We start from the raw sequence: 17,405 nt of genomic DNA, 5'->3' as shown, positions 1-17,405 counted from the left end.
TTTCACAAACAATGTTTAAAAAAAGCTTTGTGTTTGCTCCTATCATTGGCTGTTAAGTAATAATAATTGATGGCGGTCAGGTGTGTTAACTTATTTATACATGCACTCAGGCCTTACCCATACAGCCAGTGCTCTGTTAAGATTGAAAGTCATTTCATATTTTTTTAGCAGATTGCACAGACAGAATGTAACCCTGGTAAGAAGCTACCCTGGTTATTTAACATGAACAGGTGTATAGCACTGTCACAGGGGAGTCCCAGATGACAACTAGTACTTTTTAGTGATGAGACTGGGAATCGAACCTGCGACCCCTTGATTGATAAACAAGTGTGTTACCATTAGAACACAGATTCACCACTAAAATTTATTAATGATTTAAAGCCTTGATAACAATGGTTTTTTTTATATTATTTGAAATGAGATTTTTTGCTGCTGGTAGTCATACCTCTTAATTCCTTTTATTTGTGTATGCATAAACTCCTTCAAATGATTTATAATGACAGGTTTGATGAGAATCATTACATAATTGTTTTTATTAAACACTGATTCAATACAGTGGTACAGTACAGAATTTATTCATTACTTGCTGTTTTCTAAATTGAAAACCATACTACATCTATCCCATTTATCTGTTAAAGTTTGAATGACAATAACATTACATTATATTGTTTCCAAACAGGTGTTTTAAACATTATCAATTCAATATATTGACTTAAAAAATTGAATATGTATCTTTATAGACTGACAGTGCTCAGACGAGCTGATCAGTTTACAGAGGGAACTGTTGGCAGAGAGCAGGACCCGCAATGAACTGCTGCGGGAAATAAGCGGGTCCCTTAAATCTCTTGTTTCGCAAAGAGACCAACAGACATTAAGTGATTTACTTGGTTTTCAATGAACTTACATATCAACATTATTTTATTGACATTTTTAAGGTAAGCCAACAATTATAATGATGTTCATGCATTAAAAATTAAGTATATAAAATTAGGATGGACTATATTTTTTTATTATAACTATAATAATCCTTCAATTACCATAAGATATATCAACAGCTTGACTAGCCAATCAAGCATATAGAATGAATTCTACCTGGTAGACATACCCAGTAAAAAAATTAATGGAAAAATACAAAATAACTGCTGAACTTAAATAAATTGTAAACTATGTGGTACTTTAATTAGTAAGTTTCGATGCATTGTACACATCGATGCCAAGTTTATGACAGTTTTCGACAATTTTCATTTTTCTCGCTATTTTATCATACGTGAGACAGCCCCTTTAAAGATGCGCTTACTCCTACATCAGATTTACCAGATATATAATTGTTTTATTTTATACAACACAAAACCACTCTCTCATGCAACATTATGCCGAAGAAAGTGATTAATATAAAGAATGATAGCTTCTTTCACAATTGTTGTAAAAAATAAATAAAGTCTTAACCCATGTTTTCAGCTTGTTCATACATAGATCAAGTCTTGTTAATAAACAATTTCCATGAATGCATTAGTAAAAAGTGTAAAAGCACTCAAATGTTATGTTTGTCATACATGTTGAACTGATTTTGATTAAGGGTGTCACTTTAAGTTTATTGTTATGATGGATGGCTTATCATTGAATTTCAAGTGTGTTATTTAAAAGATTTAGATTGATGCGAGTCCTACGTATACATCCTTTACAAAGGCTACACAGGTTAAAAAAAACCTTCATAAATGAGTTCTTTAAATAAATAGCCACATGTCCACATATTAACCAATTAAAATTTCCCTAAGATTAGTTACTTTTACTCTATATGTCATAAACTAAATCATGAAAATCTTTAAGCTGCACTCTCACAGATTTGATGTTTTGACAACTTTTTATTTTTATCAGTTATTATAGAACGCATTTCCATGGCATGCTTTTTTATGATACATGAAGTCTTAATATGTAAAGAGATGAGTAGTATTTTTGTGGCACCTATGATTTTTGCTATTTTTTACAAAAGATTTCCCAGTTAATATGTGACATATCCATATGTATATAAAATGTTTTTTTGTTGAATCTTAATGACACTGTTATTGTTGTTGAACCAACTTCCATATATGGTTTGTTTATTATATGTCATTCATTGTTATTATCATATTATTGCATTTTCTTTTATGTTATATTTTTCACATAGATGTGTTTATTTCTGGCATAGTAAAAGTGTATGTAAAGAGAGCAGATAGCTTTAAAATAATGTTCATAGCATATGCATTTTTATCTATATATACTCACATGAACTATTCTCTATCCATCATGTCATATGGCCAATAATAATAATTAAGTCAGATTTATAAATAAATTAATACCTGTCTACACATTCCTCATATTTACATCACATTTAGTCTCTAGCTTTATCTGTGATAGCCAACAGATGTATTGTTTTTATAATGTCAGAGACATGTAGATTCTGTTTTCAACTGTTTCAATGCTGTGATATACATGCACATTAGTGTTAATACTGTAATAAATGATTACTTATTACTTTACTCAGCATAAACTTGTTTGAATATGTATCCGTGGCCTAGTGGTTAATGCATTCGCCTGCGGAGCGGGAGGCCTTTGGTTCAATGTCTGGCCACGTCATACCCTAAGTTGGTACAAGTAGCTCCCTTGTCTGGTGTTTGGCACTTAAAGGCTAGTGATTAGTAACGTGGTGTACTAAGTACACATGTACTTGTTTAACCAAGGAAAGTTGTGCCCCGTGTATTGCTGCTTTACACTGAGCATGTAAAAGAACCAAGGGGTGTTTTAGAAAAAGAGCAAGTGTAATGTACCCAGATTTTAATCACTACTATCCTATTGAAGTTCTGCCTCTTCAGCAAAAACAAAGGACATTATTTACATTAACTGTCCAGCAAATTGTAGTTTTCAAATAATGTCAATCAAGCAACACATTTCTTCAACAGGGTAGACAAATGAACTTTAAGAAATTATAAGTATTTCTGTTTTTACACATCTATTATGAGCAATACTATTAAATGGTCTATCAATAACAATAAATTGAGTTTCAAAATAAGAAAAATAAGGACACATTAATGCAAGAGAACAAGGCACAGCAGGCACAAAAAGATAGTTTGATGATCATTTAAACTTCTATATAATAAACACAACCTAACAATGAGAGTGCAGCTTTTAATAGAATAATCAAAGGCCTCAAAATTTACTGTCAAATATCTAACTTTGTCAAGAGAAACAGTTCTTGTGCATTGTGCACTTCTAAAATACAACAACAAATATTGCAGCCAGAGTTATGGTTCTTGTGGACTACACCATGACATCTTTCTGGATATGATGTTTTTAAGATGTATTATACTGCAAAAAAATTATGGACTTTGTGATATAAAAAGCCAACAATTAATATCAACAGAGGGTTCTATAGATTAAAAATACGCCAGCCAGAGTAATGGTTATTGTGCAGTCCACCACTTCCCCATCTGTGTAGGAAAATTCCAGTCAATGCATAAAAAGTTCTGCTCCAGGCAAGAAATAAGTATGAATAAAAAAGAAAGGCCGATAAATTAAAAATTATGCAAACATGTGAATGGTTCTTGTGCACTGTTCTTATCCTTGATGTGATCTATTTGCATATGAAAACTTATGCAGTCTTATAATGAGAAGATTGTTTATGGATGATAGACAAAATTGAAAGGAATGTTCACACTATCTTGTAAAGCTATGGCAGCTGAATGTACTGTGCCCTTGTGGTTAGTCCGGGTCTTGTGGCCTCCTGATTTTGTTGAATGCCCTGGTCATCTGCACAAACAATAGCATCAGGAAGTGGCATATTGTTGTCAATACACAGATTGTGTAGTTTACAGCAGGCTAAAAAAAAACGGCAGCACACCCCCTGATCTGTGTAGGCATCTGGAAAAAAATCGATTGTTATATAGCAAAAAAACACAACCATTAATACAGATGAATAGCTGAACAAACAAATATAAACATTTAAGTAAAAATTACTAGATGTGGTGATGCTGAATGTTGTATTGAAACCATTTGTATTTAAAGTTAATCAGGAAATACTCAAAAATATAGTCTTTGTACTATTCAAAAATAATTTAGATTTTTTTAAGTGCATTGAAAAAACGGTATAGAGGGTTGTTTTTTCTAAAATCCCAAATTGCCCTTAACTTTTAATTGCCTAAAACTTTAACCTACGTCAATCAGGGGCCATCACTTGTATTTAGGATATGGAGTTATGTAACCTTATTGGGTGATGGTCCTGAACAATTATGTGAAGTATTAAGTCAATTAAATGAAGGGTATAGAAGTTATTAATAAATATCCCAACCTGCCTTAAAACTTGAACTTAAGTTCCATAGTCAATCAGAGGCCATAATTTGTATAAAAGATAATATAGAGTTATCTAACCTCATCATGTGATGGCACTGAACAACTGTGTGAACAAGAGATGTTTGTCAAACATTATGCCCCCCCCCCCTGTGACCTGTGACTGTGACCTTGACCTTTGGCCGGATGACCCCCAAAAACAATAGGGTTCATCTACTGGTCAGGCCCAACCTCCAAGTCAATTATGAGGGCCATGGGTGCAGGCATTATTGAGTTATCACTCGGACAACCTTTTACCATTCAATGTCACTATGACCTTGTTCTTTGACCCGATGAGCCCCAAAAACAATAGGGGTCAGCTACTGGTCAGGCCCAACCTCAAAGTCAAGAATGAGGGCCAAGGATGCAGGCATTGTCGAGATATCACTCGGACATCCTTTTACCATTCAAGGTCACTGTGACCTTGACCTTTGACCCGATGACCCCCAAAAACAAAAGGGGTCATCTAATGGTCAGGTCCAACTTCCATATCAAGTTTGATGACCATAGGTCTAGGCATTGTTGAGTTATCACTCGGACAAGCTTTAAAATTATTTTACCATTAAAGGTCACTGTGACCTTGACCTTTGACCCGATGAGCCCTAAAATCAATAGGGGTCATCTACTGGTCAGGCCCAACCTTCATGTCAAGTTTGATGTGACCATATGTCCAGGAATTGATGAGTTATCACTCGGACAAGCTTTGGTCTACCGACCGACCGACCGACCGACCGACCGACCGACATGCCTGTGCAAAGCAATATACCCCTCTTCTTCGAAGGGGGGCATAATTATAAAGTCAATTGAATGAAGGGTATTGGACTTAAGTGAAAATACCAACTTGCCCTAAAACTTTAACCGGACGCTGAAGCTGGGGCTAGTAGTATAGCCCACCTATTCTTCGAATAGTCGAGCTAAAAATGGCTTACCTAAATCTTGACTTCAAAACACCAAAAGCCCTCTCAACAACTTCTCTTCCAGTCTTGTGGCGTCTGTTGTACCTCTCCTCATTCTCATTTGATGGGTGCAGAATAGGAGTAATTAAATAACGCCTCAGCGGGTACCCACTGTCGCCTAGAAGTACAGCCTCCAAGTCTGCTTCTAGATAGTCATACATGTAGATATAATACATTGCATATTGAAGTGAGAATAAATTAAATATGGGTGACACTCCATGTACATTGTAATATAAAATTTATATAAACTGACATTATTTCAAGCTTTTCTTACACAGCCATGATTTCTTTATATATATACAGGGTCTTTTATCGGTACCTTCCCTTATTCAATGAATTAAGACGAAAAAAGAGAATGAAAATAAACAAGGGTTTCGAAGAGATAACAGGCCAGCTTTACAGTAGATACAATAATTGCAGTTGTTCATATACTTTATATAACAAGGCATATTAAAATAATATGCAAGACCTGTGTATGACATTGAAGTAAAATCACATTGTGAGACATGATTACTTCTTTAACCATGCAATGTTTATACCTTTAACACCGAATTGTCAAAAACACCAGCATCATGTGAGGGACCAGGCCACTTTGCCACTATGTCAATGAATCTGAAATTGCCAATAATTAAAACATTAACTAATACAAAGCCATTTTCTTCATTTAACATCATTGATTTAACAAAAAAAATCATTCAACAAGTTATGCTCCAGAAAAGTTATACTAATAATATATATAAACAAATAGGCAAGTATATCATTTAAATTAAAAAAAAAATGTTTTTTTGCATCTCAAGATTTTTTTCATGTCAAAAGGAATAAGTCACCTACCTCAAGTCTGAGGAAGCCACTGTTTGGCAATTGATGGCATGAAACCCCTTACGGCATACGAATGACTCTTCATTTGCTGTTGGGGCCAGAATCGGTACTAAAGTACCATCAACACTGAACAGCACCTACAATGTTTGGGAATTTACACTTCCTGTAGAAACCCCTCTTCACTGACATCTGGTCATCCCTCTGAACAGGAAACCTGCAAATTTTTTAGTGTTTCTTTTAAATATAAGCAAAGTATAAGATTAACAGATATAGGTGTATAAGAAGTCAAGAACAGATATATGTGTATAAGATGAATGGATATAGGTGTCAGTAAACAATGCCTTGTTTTATCACTGTAACTCTGAAACAAAAGGTATGAGCATTGAATTTGACAATATCAACAATTCAAAAATACTTTTTTCATTACTATTCACAGTCTATCAAAAATATTGTGAACAAAGTTGTTATTGGGTTATTACAAGATTGCATTGTATTATTACATACACAGTCCATCATGTAGGCACAATGGAGTACCAAGATGAGACCCACTTGTCGAACATGGTAAAAATCTATAAAAATTGTATTGCTTAAGCCGTGCACCAATTCTGGTCGTCTTTGTCATAAGCAAGTATGCTTACATCAGCCTTTAGTGGACAATTACATCACTATGTTATGCACTCACACCATGCTATCCTAAATTGATATAATATCAATATGTTAATTATGAACAGAAAGGTGAATGAGTGATGTTACTTGATATTGTCAACGTTGTTGATTACATCATCGACAAATCCATGGATAATTCTGCAGACACTAGATCTGCTCACTCCGTGTGTGTCAGCAACCTCCGAAAAAAGGCACCTTTTGCGAGGCACCGGAGACCAACAAGAACCTGAAATAATTTATCAATGTTTATATGAGAATAACACGCAAACATTTACATTCAGAAAATTCACTGGGGTTAATTCAAGAACCATGTATTCTCTTAAAGGATGATGAAATGATCAAGTTTTACTTGAATCTCCGGCTTACTCTACATTGTACATGAAACCTATAGGCTATAGGCACCCATTTCATAACACCATGCCCTTCATCACAGCACTGCTTTTTGCTGTCCTTTAGGCCCACTTCACAAACCTCCCCACTGTAAGAAACAGTATCTTTCTCTTCATTATGTACAAAACCCTAAACCTCATATGCATTTGCAACTAATTTCCCTTTCTTAAAGGTTTGAAAATGATCAGTAGCATTCACAAAAGACATGACAGGCCTCGTCCCTGCCTTCCGCAGTACCCTAGGGGATTCAATACTGAGCTCACTACTTGGTTCGATTATGTAATCTTGCAATGCCCGATCTATCTTACATGAAACTCTAACCACTGAATTTGGAGGTACTACTAGTCTTTTTGCTATCGTTACCCTTGCTATTTTTGGTTTGCTTTCTTTAAATTGTGTTTGTAATGGAATGTGCTCTCCTCTAACTACCAATGTTTCAGACAACCAGTCTATACTTACGCCTAAATGATGTAATAAATCATGTCCTAACAACAACTCATCACTAATTGGTGCTACATACAGACTAGATTTGAAACTTTGCTTTCCTAATTGTATTTCTACCGGTTGAGTTACAAACCCTTTCAAAACTACATCCTTATCTGCCAATTGCATGGATACCTCTTTCACCTTAGCCGGTCTTGACGACAATTTATTATAACATTCAGTAGACAGAATTGTTATTTCTGCACCTGAATCTATCCTAGCTGTTACCCTAACATCACCTACCATCATGTTTACGGACGAAGATCCCGCACATACCCTATGTACTGATGTAACTATCTCTTCCTCTTTGAAAAGCTCAGGTTTTTGTACACAACTTCTCACCTCCTGCCTGGCCTTATTAACTGAAGTTTTGCGGCCTAATTCTTCCTCGGACCTAGGGATTGGCCTACTGGCCCCGGCCCTTTGCCGTTTCCCTTTTGCGACTAAACCTGAACTGCTCTCCCCTGGCTATTATCTTTTTCCTTTTGCCACTCTTTACGTTTCAGACAATCTCTCTTGAAATGTCCTTTCCTCCCACAAAAGTAACAAGACCCAAAGCCTTGTCCCTGGTTACCAACTGAAGATTTTAATTCAGCCAGCTGCTCTGTCAGAGACTCAACCATTTTTTCAAGGTGCGCATTTCTGCTGTCGTCAACCACATTGACCTGTACCTCATCCGGCCTACGTTTGCGGCGACCACTCTCCATGGCTGAGGTTGTGTACTGAAACTCTTTTATAAAGTTCCATGCCTCCTCCATAGATGATGGGTGCCGTAAACACGCATACTTACCAGCCTCCTTATCCGTACACCACTGACAAAACTTCTTCACAGCTTCCCTTTGTACTACAAAGTGCCTAAACTCTCTGTATGCTGGTGTAGCTAACATCAGGACTCGATCAGCCCAATCCTCCAACGCCTCACACCCATTTTGGCAAGCTTGATCAAACTGTGCCCTTGCCGTTTCTGGCAGCTCTGTGGTGCCAAAACGGTTACCTAGCATGCGCATTAATCGTCGAAACGACAGTTTATGCCCATTCTGGACCATTAAAGAATAATGATCAAGTGCCTTTCCTTGTAGACACCAAGACAGATAATCTAAGCTCTCCTCATCCGTCCATCTCATAGCTCGCCTGTAACTGTCAAACTTAACTTTAAAGGATGTCCAGTTTGACACCCCGTCATATGTTAAGTACTTGGGTATTTTGCTGGGATTACCCCTTACCCCTTGGTCAGAATCTTCTGTCTCACTTAAAGAGCTATATCTCTTCCCCCTTTTATCTAATGATGGTGATCTACTACTGGATGAGGATGAACTACTACTGTAATGCCTATGAGCACGCCTCTTTCTAGACCTTGAGCGCTTTGATTTTTTGTGTTTGCGTGACAGGGATCTTTTTGATTTTTTATGTTTTCTATAAGGTGATTTTGAATGTGATCTACTACGATGCCTATTTCTACGTGATTTATGTTTAGATTTAGAATGGACTGATTTACTAAGATACCCCCCATATGTGACTCATCTGTTTCAGTATCAATGTCGGTGTCTGTTCCTTTTAAAGTGGTTACCCGTTCCACAGAATGTGTGCTTTTCTTTTCAGGGACCTCCACCAACTTCACAGTAGACTTCACTCTACTACCCTCAACTTTTTTAAGCCTAGGTACCTGCACTGTCGCCACTTTCTGTTTAGGAGTAAACTCCAATTTTTCGGTTTTCAGTGTCTTTGGTACCTTAGGTGTAACAACCATTTTTTTTGGAATGGCCCCTAACGTTTCACCTATTGGTGTGAGAGGCACATCAGGTAAGGGGTCAACCCCCTCCCTTAAAATTTTCAATTGCCGTCTCAAATCTGCATCCAATTGATCATGCTCGAGAGATTCAGCTGGCTCCTCCATTGAAAAGTCCAGCAGACTCTATATTTTATCGTAAGTCTCCTCTCCCAACACATACCTCAACGTTTCTTCATCAAATGGACCATTTGTTTCCCTATACCTTATAAGTAGGTTTGATTTTTTCTCCCCGTACCCCGGTATAATAGCTGCAATTTCATCCTTTGTAGCCAAATTTATTTTCAACGCCATTCTTATTATTAATATTCTACTTTTTTTACTTTATATCATTTATTAAATTATGATGATTCAAACATGATTGTGTGTTGATGTGTTTTTTTGTTGTTGTTTTTTTTTTTCAAATCTTCAATATCAAAAATAGTTACTACTAGAAATAGTAAATGATATGACAAATGAGTAAAATCCTACAAATGCTGATATAGCGCTAACTCAAGGCCTACTGGTGTAAACAATACACTTTTCCTCCACGTATACCAATACACCAACGACTGTGTAAAAAATACACCCAAGACTGTGTAAAAAATACACCAATATCTGTCTTAGCAATTTCTAGATACCCAATATCTAAGCAAATGTATCACTAGCACTTTCAAGAAAAAATCTTGTTCCATATCACCATTAGATAAAGAATACCCAATGTGACAAATACAAGTGCAAGACACTGCAACCAACCACAAATCCCTCTGACACGCAATCAATTTAAAGCGATAACTAATCACAGATCTATATATACAAAATCCAAAATACTGTTTTTATTTTTTAGGTAAATTTTTATCAGGCCAACTATAAGTTCATATATTATCAATAAATATTTTACTTTTTAAGTCTTTAACTTTCCACAAACCTCTCTGTTGATCTTTTTCGTCTATTGAGGTCTTTTTTGCCTGAGTCTGCGACTCCTTGCACTATCAACCCTAACACTTGCTAGTAAAAAATACTAAAACTAAGTGAACAGGCCTCAATTTACACCTACTTGTAAAAAATACTAAGCCAGGTTAAATTTCAACAAAATACACACTTGCTAGTAAAAAATACTACAACAAGTCTACAGTCCAACACAATTTGTTAGTAAAAAATACTGAACAAAATAGTCCTAATTTTCGCTGGACCTAAACCATGCGACTTCCGGTCAAAATTATGTAATTTTCCAGACGAAGTTTCGTTAATTTTTCTGACACCACTAAAGCGTTTAGTGCGTCTGCCGGCTCTACTAGTCCTAAATACCCTTTATTACTACGTAGGACCCCTTCAAACCACACCAAAACACACTCTTATTTTCTCTAAGAACACAGAGCACTTTTTCCAACGTCTTGTGTCTTCGTGGGCTGCATCCAAAGAGAGCGCATGCGCCGTCTTTCGATCGCACCGTAAGGCTCTACAAAACGCCTCCTTATAGTCGGCCGGGTTACATACAACTAAGTGACAAAGCGTCGTCACAACAATACCTCCAATGATATGACAGAAGCATATTTGGTTTTCATGTTAAGACTAAACACTTCCTACCACTTTTCAAATAGAACAGATATGTCAACATTAAAAATGACAACTGGGTCTGACAGATTGTAATGTCCAATATCCATAGAATTGTCCATTAACATACGATTTAGCGAATTAAACAGCAAATGACGAGCTAATTCAATAAAGGTGCTGTATATCTACATTATGAATGCCCAAACTATCAGAAAGAAACGTATTTAAGATGGAAAACTTAGCTGCATTTATCCCAAACGTATTTGCATTTTGCTCAGTGACGGTGAAGGTCAACCGGATGTTGATTTCATACATACCTATGTACACCGTATTTCCCGTTCGATTTCGTACCGACTAGTACATTAAATAATGATGTAAAGTACATTTGACTCTTACTTGAGTGTCGGGAGGAATAGTATGTCCACCGCGATAGGTCTTTTCCAAAGTCTGGCCGACTGTTTCAAGCAAATTTTGAAACAACACCCGATCCAAACGGTAACGGGAAACAAAATCAAGATCCCGTACCACTATCGATGAAATGCGAGCATTAAAAACTCGCCTTATGTGCACTTTTCTTCGACGACAACGTCGTTGTTGGAAAATAACCGCAACTGCGTCGGCCATTTTTGCGTCTTAAAGTCAAGTTGCGACTGGTAGTACGACGTCGCAAAAAAGCACCGATATTTGCGACCAGCAGGTGCTCTTTGCGACGTCGCAATTTTGATGCAACGCATTTTGCGATGCGATCGGCAAATTTGCGACGTCGCAGTCTAATTTTGCGATGCGACCATTAATGAAACGGGACCCTGAACGTCAGGAAAACCATATCAATGTGATGAGCTTAAAGGGACTATACACCAGATTGGCACCAAAAATGTTTTTTCAGTAACGAATCTCAGGACAATTATTTAATAAAATGTTTCACTCTTTGATATCATAATTGTAAAAAAATACCAAAATGTAAATATAAATCGAGTCGGTGACCGGGTTCGAACCGGGGTCGCCAAAATTGCAGTCCAGTGATGTATCCACTGTGCTACGAAGGTTTACCCTATATGTTTGGAATATTTAAGATATATACCTAATTTGGTAATATCACGTGATAACATCGACTAGCCAAGCACGCATAAGAATGAATTCTACTAGGTATACATACCTAGTAATCATTTTTAATGGAAAAATACGAACAAACTGCGAAAAGTAAATTAATTGTAAACTATGTGGTACTTCAGTTAGTTAGTTTCAATGCATTGTACACATCGATACCAAGTTTATGTCAGTTTTCGACAATTTTCTCTGTTTTTCGCTATTTCGTCATACGGTGTATAGTCCCTTTAAACATAAACTCACTATTATGAATGTAATAGTAAATAGGAAAACTAGAAAATGATAATGAAACATAGTGCGCCGGCTGCACGAATCTTCATTTTTCATTTTGGTGTGTGTACGAGGAATATATCCACTGCACCATAGTAGATAGATACACTTACAGGGTTTTATGATATATCCTAACACACATTTTCCATTTTATCGTTATATCGTACAGCTTAGGTGAACATAATTTTAAACTAAGTTATCCATGTCTTCGCTATCAGACTGACGGTAAAAAGGAGCGTTCAAAAGGCCTAATGCTACCAGTAATTAATTCATTAATAAATTATTTAATTTATTTATTTATTAATTTATTTATTTATAATAATAACAAATACACTGAACAACTTATAGAGTGCGTACTTGTCCAACTATATCTCCGTATTGTACAGAACAATATTTAATAACCTATTAGTATCCATTTTTCAATATAAACTACAGGGACAACCCCCAATTCGAATTATTTTTTATTTAAAAAACATAATAACCCATGTTGAAAACTAACAGGGCTTTATGATAAATATAATTTACAATATCAATTATGCAATTTAAACTACAGGGACTAACCCAAATTAAATTTCATTTAACGTAAAAATATCATAACCCATGATGGATACTTACAGGGTTTAATGATTAATATAATTGACATTATCAATTATTAAATAAAAACTGCAGGGACTAACCCAAATTAGAATTCATTTTGCTTAAAAAAAACATGATAAACCATGTTGTAAACTTAAGGGGCTTTATGATTAATATAAAGGACAATATCAATTATTCAATATAAACTACAGGGGCAGTCCAAAATTCTTTTTCATTTTACGTAAAAACATTTCTACTCATTATCTATATTTCTCCCTATTCGATCGTTACTTACTCGTTGCATTCGCGGCATTTAACGACCCAACCGACGGTCCACTCATCTCTACAATTGCTTTCCAAGTTGTTGGCTATACCTCTTCTATAAATAAATTAATTTTCCAATCATCTAAAGTATAAAAAAGCTCACAATGGTCTGGAAATGTGTGCCAATCGAGTAAACTGAATTATATATGTTGTTGTTTGTTTAAATTGAATTTACTGATCGCTAGCGGATTAGGTCACAATCAGGGGGTGGCGGTGGCGCACCCGGCATGCGTCCAGTGAACGTTTCATGACAAGATGGTAGAAGCAATATGCGTAAATTACACCAGAATGCACCATTTCATACAAAAATGGGGAGGAGTCACACGCCATCATCTGCGCCTCAAAGTGTGCTCCCTCTAAAGTCAAATCCTGAATATACATATATCTCTCTCTGCTTATTCTCACAACTAAAACATTTGAACGTTGAGTTTGTTACGTTTCTTTCCGAATTGTTATTCTCTATTTTTCATGGAATATTTTAACGATAATGGTATCAATATATTTTTTATTAAATGAATTGACATTATTTAAAAGCAGGATAATTATTCCCAACCAATAACATATTATAAATTATGCACACGTTAGGTAATGATTTGCTTTCTACCTAAAGGGACTCGTTTGCGTTTTGTAGGGTTAAACAAAAATAAACATTTATTTTGTGCGAAATATGAAACAAATGCATGTTTAAATGATAAAACATCACAAACATTTAAATTAACAGTTCTATAGGTAATAATGGTATAAGAACATACAATAAAATGCTCTATTTTGTGGACAGGTGTTAGTATCGCTATTGAAAATTTGATTATTTTAGCCTTGGACTTGCAAAATTCGTTTCAAATAGGTATTAGGCTGATTTCGTTTGGTGTTTGTTTTTATAGAAAGCAAAACTGTAAGTAAAGTAACATAAACGATATAAAACTGTCGTGTTTATGTTATATTTAGTAGTAAAAAAAGAAAGTGAATAGATTTCAAGGAATATATATATATTAACGATACAATAGTATTATATATAAAAAAAGATTATTAGTACATTATAAGATTTTTATATCATAATTTGTTATACTATAAATTATCTCGTTGTATTTTTCATTTTAAAATACTAAGTACAGAAGAAATATCCGCAAAGAAACTAAAATGTATTAGTACATTATATCATTATATATTGTACTATAGATTATATTTTTGTAGTCTTATTTATAAAATACTACTGACATTGTTTCCATTCTTTACGAAGAAACCTTGAACGTAAAACTAAAACTATAAAAGTAATTTTATTGCAGAAAAATAATTACACTTTTAAAAAAATAGTTGCAAACATCTTACCAAAACAAAACAGATGATCCATTTTTAAACCCTGTCCATCTTGTGCATTGATAATCTCAATTTGAGAAGAATTTCACGAGAAGGTCACGTGCACACTCTACTGTCCTGTTGTAACACACAAACTACTTCACATTGTTATCATACTCTCAACTGTAACTTAAGTTTTCAAGTTTTCCAAAAAATGACAATCCTTCCCATAAATTATCTTCGACTATTATATGATCAACCCGTAAGGTCATGCGTTATCTTTACTACCTGGTTTAAATCAAAGCGCAAATGCGCTGAAGGATTATCTGCAGGCAAGTATGTGAGGGTTGTGAATATTATTCGAACAATAGGAATGGGTGAAGGACACAGGAGGATATAATCAATGTCTGTATAAATATTTAAAAAGTGACTTTTGTGTGGCCGAGGGCCAAGAGCACTAGGGCCCTGATTGGGCGAGGAAACAGACCTATCTTTTTCTATTCTTTGGCGTCTGGTGTCATTGTGTCGATGTAAAAGTCACTTATATCGCCGTAATCCCCATCCCCATGTATTTAACCCCTTTCAATCGCCTTTTAAGGTTAACACGTTTTGTTTAAAAAAAATCCTTTTATTTTACAAAACAAGTACAGCAATAATTCATTTCAAAATGTAAAGCTTAGCAGATGGTATTTTTTTCCGCGGTGAGGACAAACATGAGGTCATTTAATGTATGTTGAAACTAGTTTTAGATTATCGGAATGTTATTTATGTTTTATGTAAGTATTTTTTGTAGAAATAGTGCGGTTGTAAATGATTCGCACTGTTTAAGTCCAAAACTATGCCAAGAATACACCAGAACGAAGCTTTACTGCAAAGAAATGAAATAATCTTATCAGAAACATATACGACTGAAATTTAAGGCAGTACATGTTTAAGTCATAGAATGAATAGATACTTTATTGTTGTATAGCTGGCAAATCATAGTATCTGAAGCAGTATCAGCGCGATCGATACAACTAGTTTGACATTCAGACAATCTTTTTTGTTTCTTATCTCCTAAAAGTAATATAAAAAAACCCATAAAATAAGGGTGCTTCAGGGTCACGCCAGGTTATGATAACTAACCTTGCAGATATATCAAGTTGGAGATGGGACACTGGCGGTCGGTAATCATTTCTGGAAATTCTTGGGCTATACTCTAGAGTGAATATTATTATGTTACCTTTTTTCCAGAGCCTCCAATCTTGCTATTTTTCCCGGGTAGCTGGGTTTTAGCATTAATGTCTTAGAAAAACGTAAGATGTGTTTTCATTGGTCGCTTTCGGCACAGTGCCCGTAGGAAAATCAGTCGCTGAGCTTGTAACAGACAGTCAGTCGTTCACGCAGCAAACACGCCGTTGTTACGTTATTTCGAAATATTATTACTTTTTTCCGTTACATGTGTATATAATATTTTGTGCCTACAAAATTTTAGTTCGTATAACCTAAATATGAACAATTATTTCTTAATTACATAACACATTTCGTGATTACGAAATAATAAATCGTATTTTCGAAATGATATTAAATTTTAGTTCGTATAACCGAAATACGAAATATTATTTACTTATTTACGAAATGATATTGCATAATACATTTCGTGATTACGAAATATTAAACGAAATGATTTTCGAAATGATTTTAATATTTCTCAATAACGAAATAAAAAAGTGTCTAATGTCACTTGAAGGGCACCGTATGATTGTGATATCCATTTTGCAAAACTTAAGTGTCATTCATTGTTTGGCAAAGCTATCTGATGGTGTATATATCCTCGATAAAAAAAGAATTCTTCTGACACATCCGAAATTTAACAGCCGATGGTATTGGTTACTGTAGTATGTTTGTGTTAAACCGGTTTGATGTCACATTCAAGTTCTAAACATTAAACAAATTTATGCCGTGTTACAACTTACACAACTCATATATTCCCTGATATGTGGTATTTATTTATATGGATTAAACAGGTCGTTTACGCTTATGTTTAATGTATATTGCCTTTCCGAATTTAGATAAAAGTTATCTTATCTTAGTATTAACTAGGGTATCGATAAATATGCCATTTCACTGTATTTTTTTACCCTATATCATATGTTAATTTAAGATCATAAGTTACATACATGCATTCGAAGAGCGTAATATCGGCACGCATCCGATTAGTTCGGTGTACGTGCAATACTTCAAATGAAGTAAAACAGTCCGGGTTCTGGGTTGTGTGTGTGGGGGGGGGGGGGGGGGGGGCGGGGGGGAGTGTGTGAGTATTGATCAGTCTTGTAAGGTTGTATAGTGCACAAACATCTAATGAAATCTTCGTTAGAGCTTCCCTGGTTCTTTAACGTGTATAGAGAAACACTGTTATACGGGTCCCCCATTTAGCGTCCCTCACGGATGATACTTACTATTTGTGGTGCGATATTGGATTGTACCTGCGACAACTGGGTTGATAGCCCGGTCAATGTCTTACTACTAGGTATCGATTCCGGCTTAGTGTACAATAAAATTTCCCCATCGCCTGGTGCCTGACATAAGAGTGTAGAACTGGGCAATTTCGAGTATCAAGTACTGTTTTAAAATCAGGAAAATTTCCCCCTCCTTGTACCGCTTCTTAAGACCGAAAATTTCTTTCTCCAATTCTTGTTTATGCTATATTCATATAATCCCAATATAATATGAGCCATAGTGTTGTCATAGACTGTTGAATAATTCTAAATGTATACGTTCGGCAGACTAATAATATCTGTCATGTGTTCCCGTTCCGGATAGAAAAATCCGACCCGAGGGCACCTGCGTTGCCTGGTAACGAG

At 35.4% G+C, this 17,405-nt stretch overlaps 1 protein-coding gene and 1 pseudogene across 1 annotated transcript; both read right to left on the bottom strand.

Moving 5' to 3' along the window:
* Positions 1-3,021: 3,021 nt before the first annotated feature.
* Positions 3,022-7,306, bottom strand: LOC128221731 (putative nuclease HARBI1; annotated as a pseudogene).
* Positions 7,307-7,319: 13 nt separating this feature from the next.
* LOC128221730 (uncharacterized) lies at positions 7,320-9,420 on the bottom strand. Its single transcript, XM_052930331.1, has 3 exons — positions 9,177-9,420; positions 8,248-8,952; positions 7,320-7,978 (listed from the first exon to the last, which is right to left on the bottom strand). The coding sequence occupies exons 1-3, from the start codon at positions 9,418-9,420 to the stop codon at positions 7,320-7,322; spliced, it is 1,608 nt and encodes a 535-aa protein (XP_052786291.1).
* Between the last annotated feature and the right edge of the window lie 7,985 nt (positions 9,421-17,405).

This window comes from Mya arenaria, chromosome 16 (assembly GCF_026914265.1).
Source record: "Mya arenaria isolate MELC-2E11 chromosome 16, ASM2691426v1".
In the NCBI taxonomy this organism is placed as follows: domain Eukaryota; kingdom Metazoa; phylum Mollusca; class Bivalvia; order Myida; family Myidae; genus Mya; species Mya arenaria.
This window is presented reverse-complemented; position numbering and strand designations above follow the sequence as displayed.

Excerpts from the sequence above, each read along its gene's own strand:
- LOC128221730 (XM_052930331.1), bottom strand. The coding sequence starts at position 9,420 with ATGGTTGTTACACCTAAGGTACCAAAGACACTGAAAACCGAAAAATTG. Across the intron at positions 8,953-9,176 it reads AGATGAGTCACATATGGGGG|ATAAAAGGGGGAAGAGATAT; the intron begins GTATCTTAGTAA and ends CACCATCATTAG. Across the intron at positions 7,979-8,247 it reads TGAATTAAAATCTTCAGTTG|AGGAAGAGATAGTTACATCA; the intron begins GTAACCAGGGAC and ends AGCTTTTCAAAG.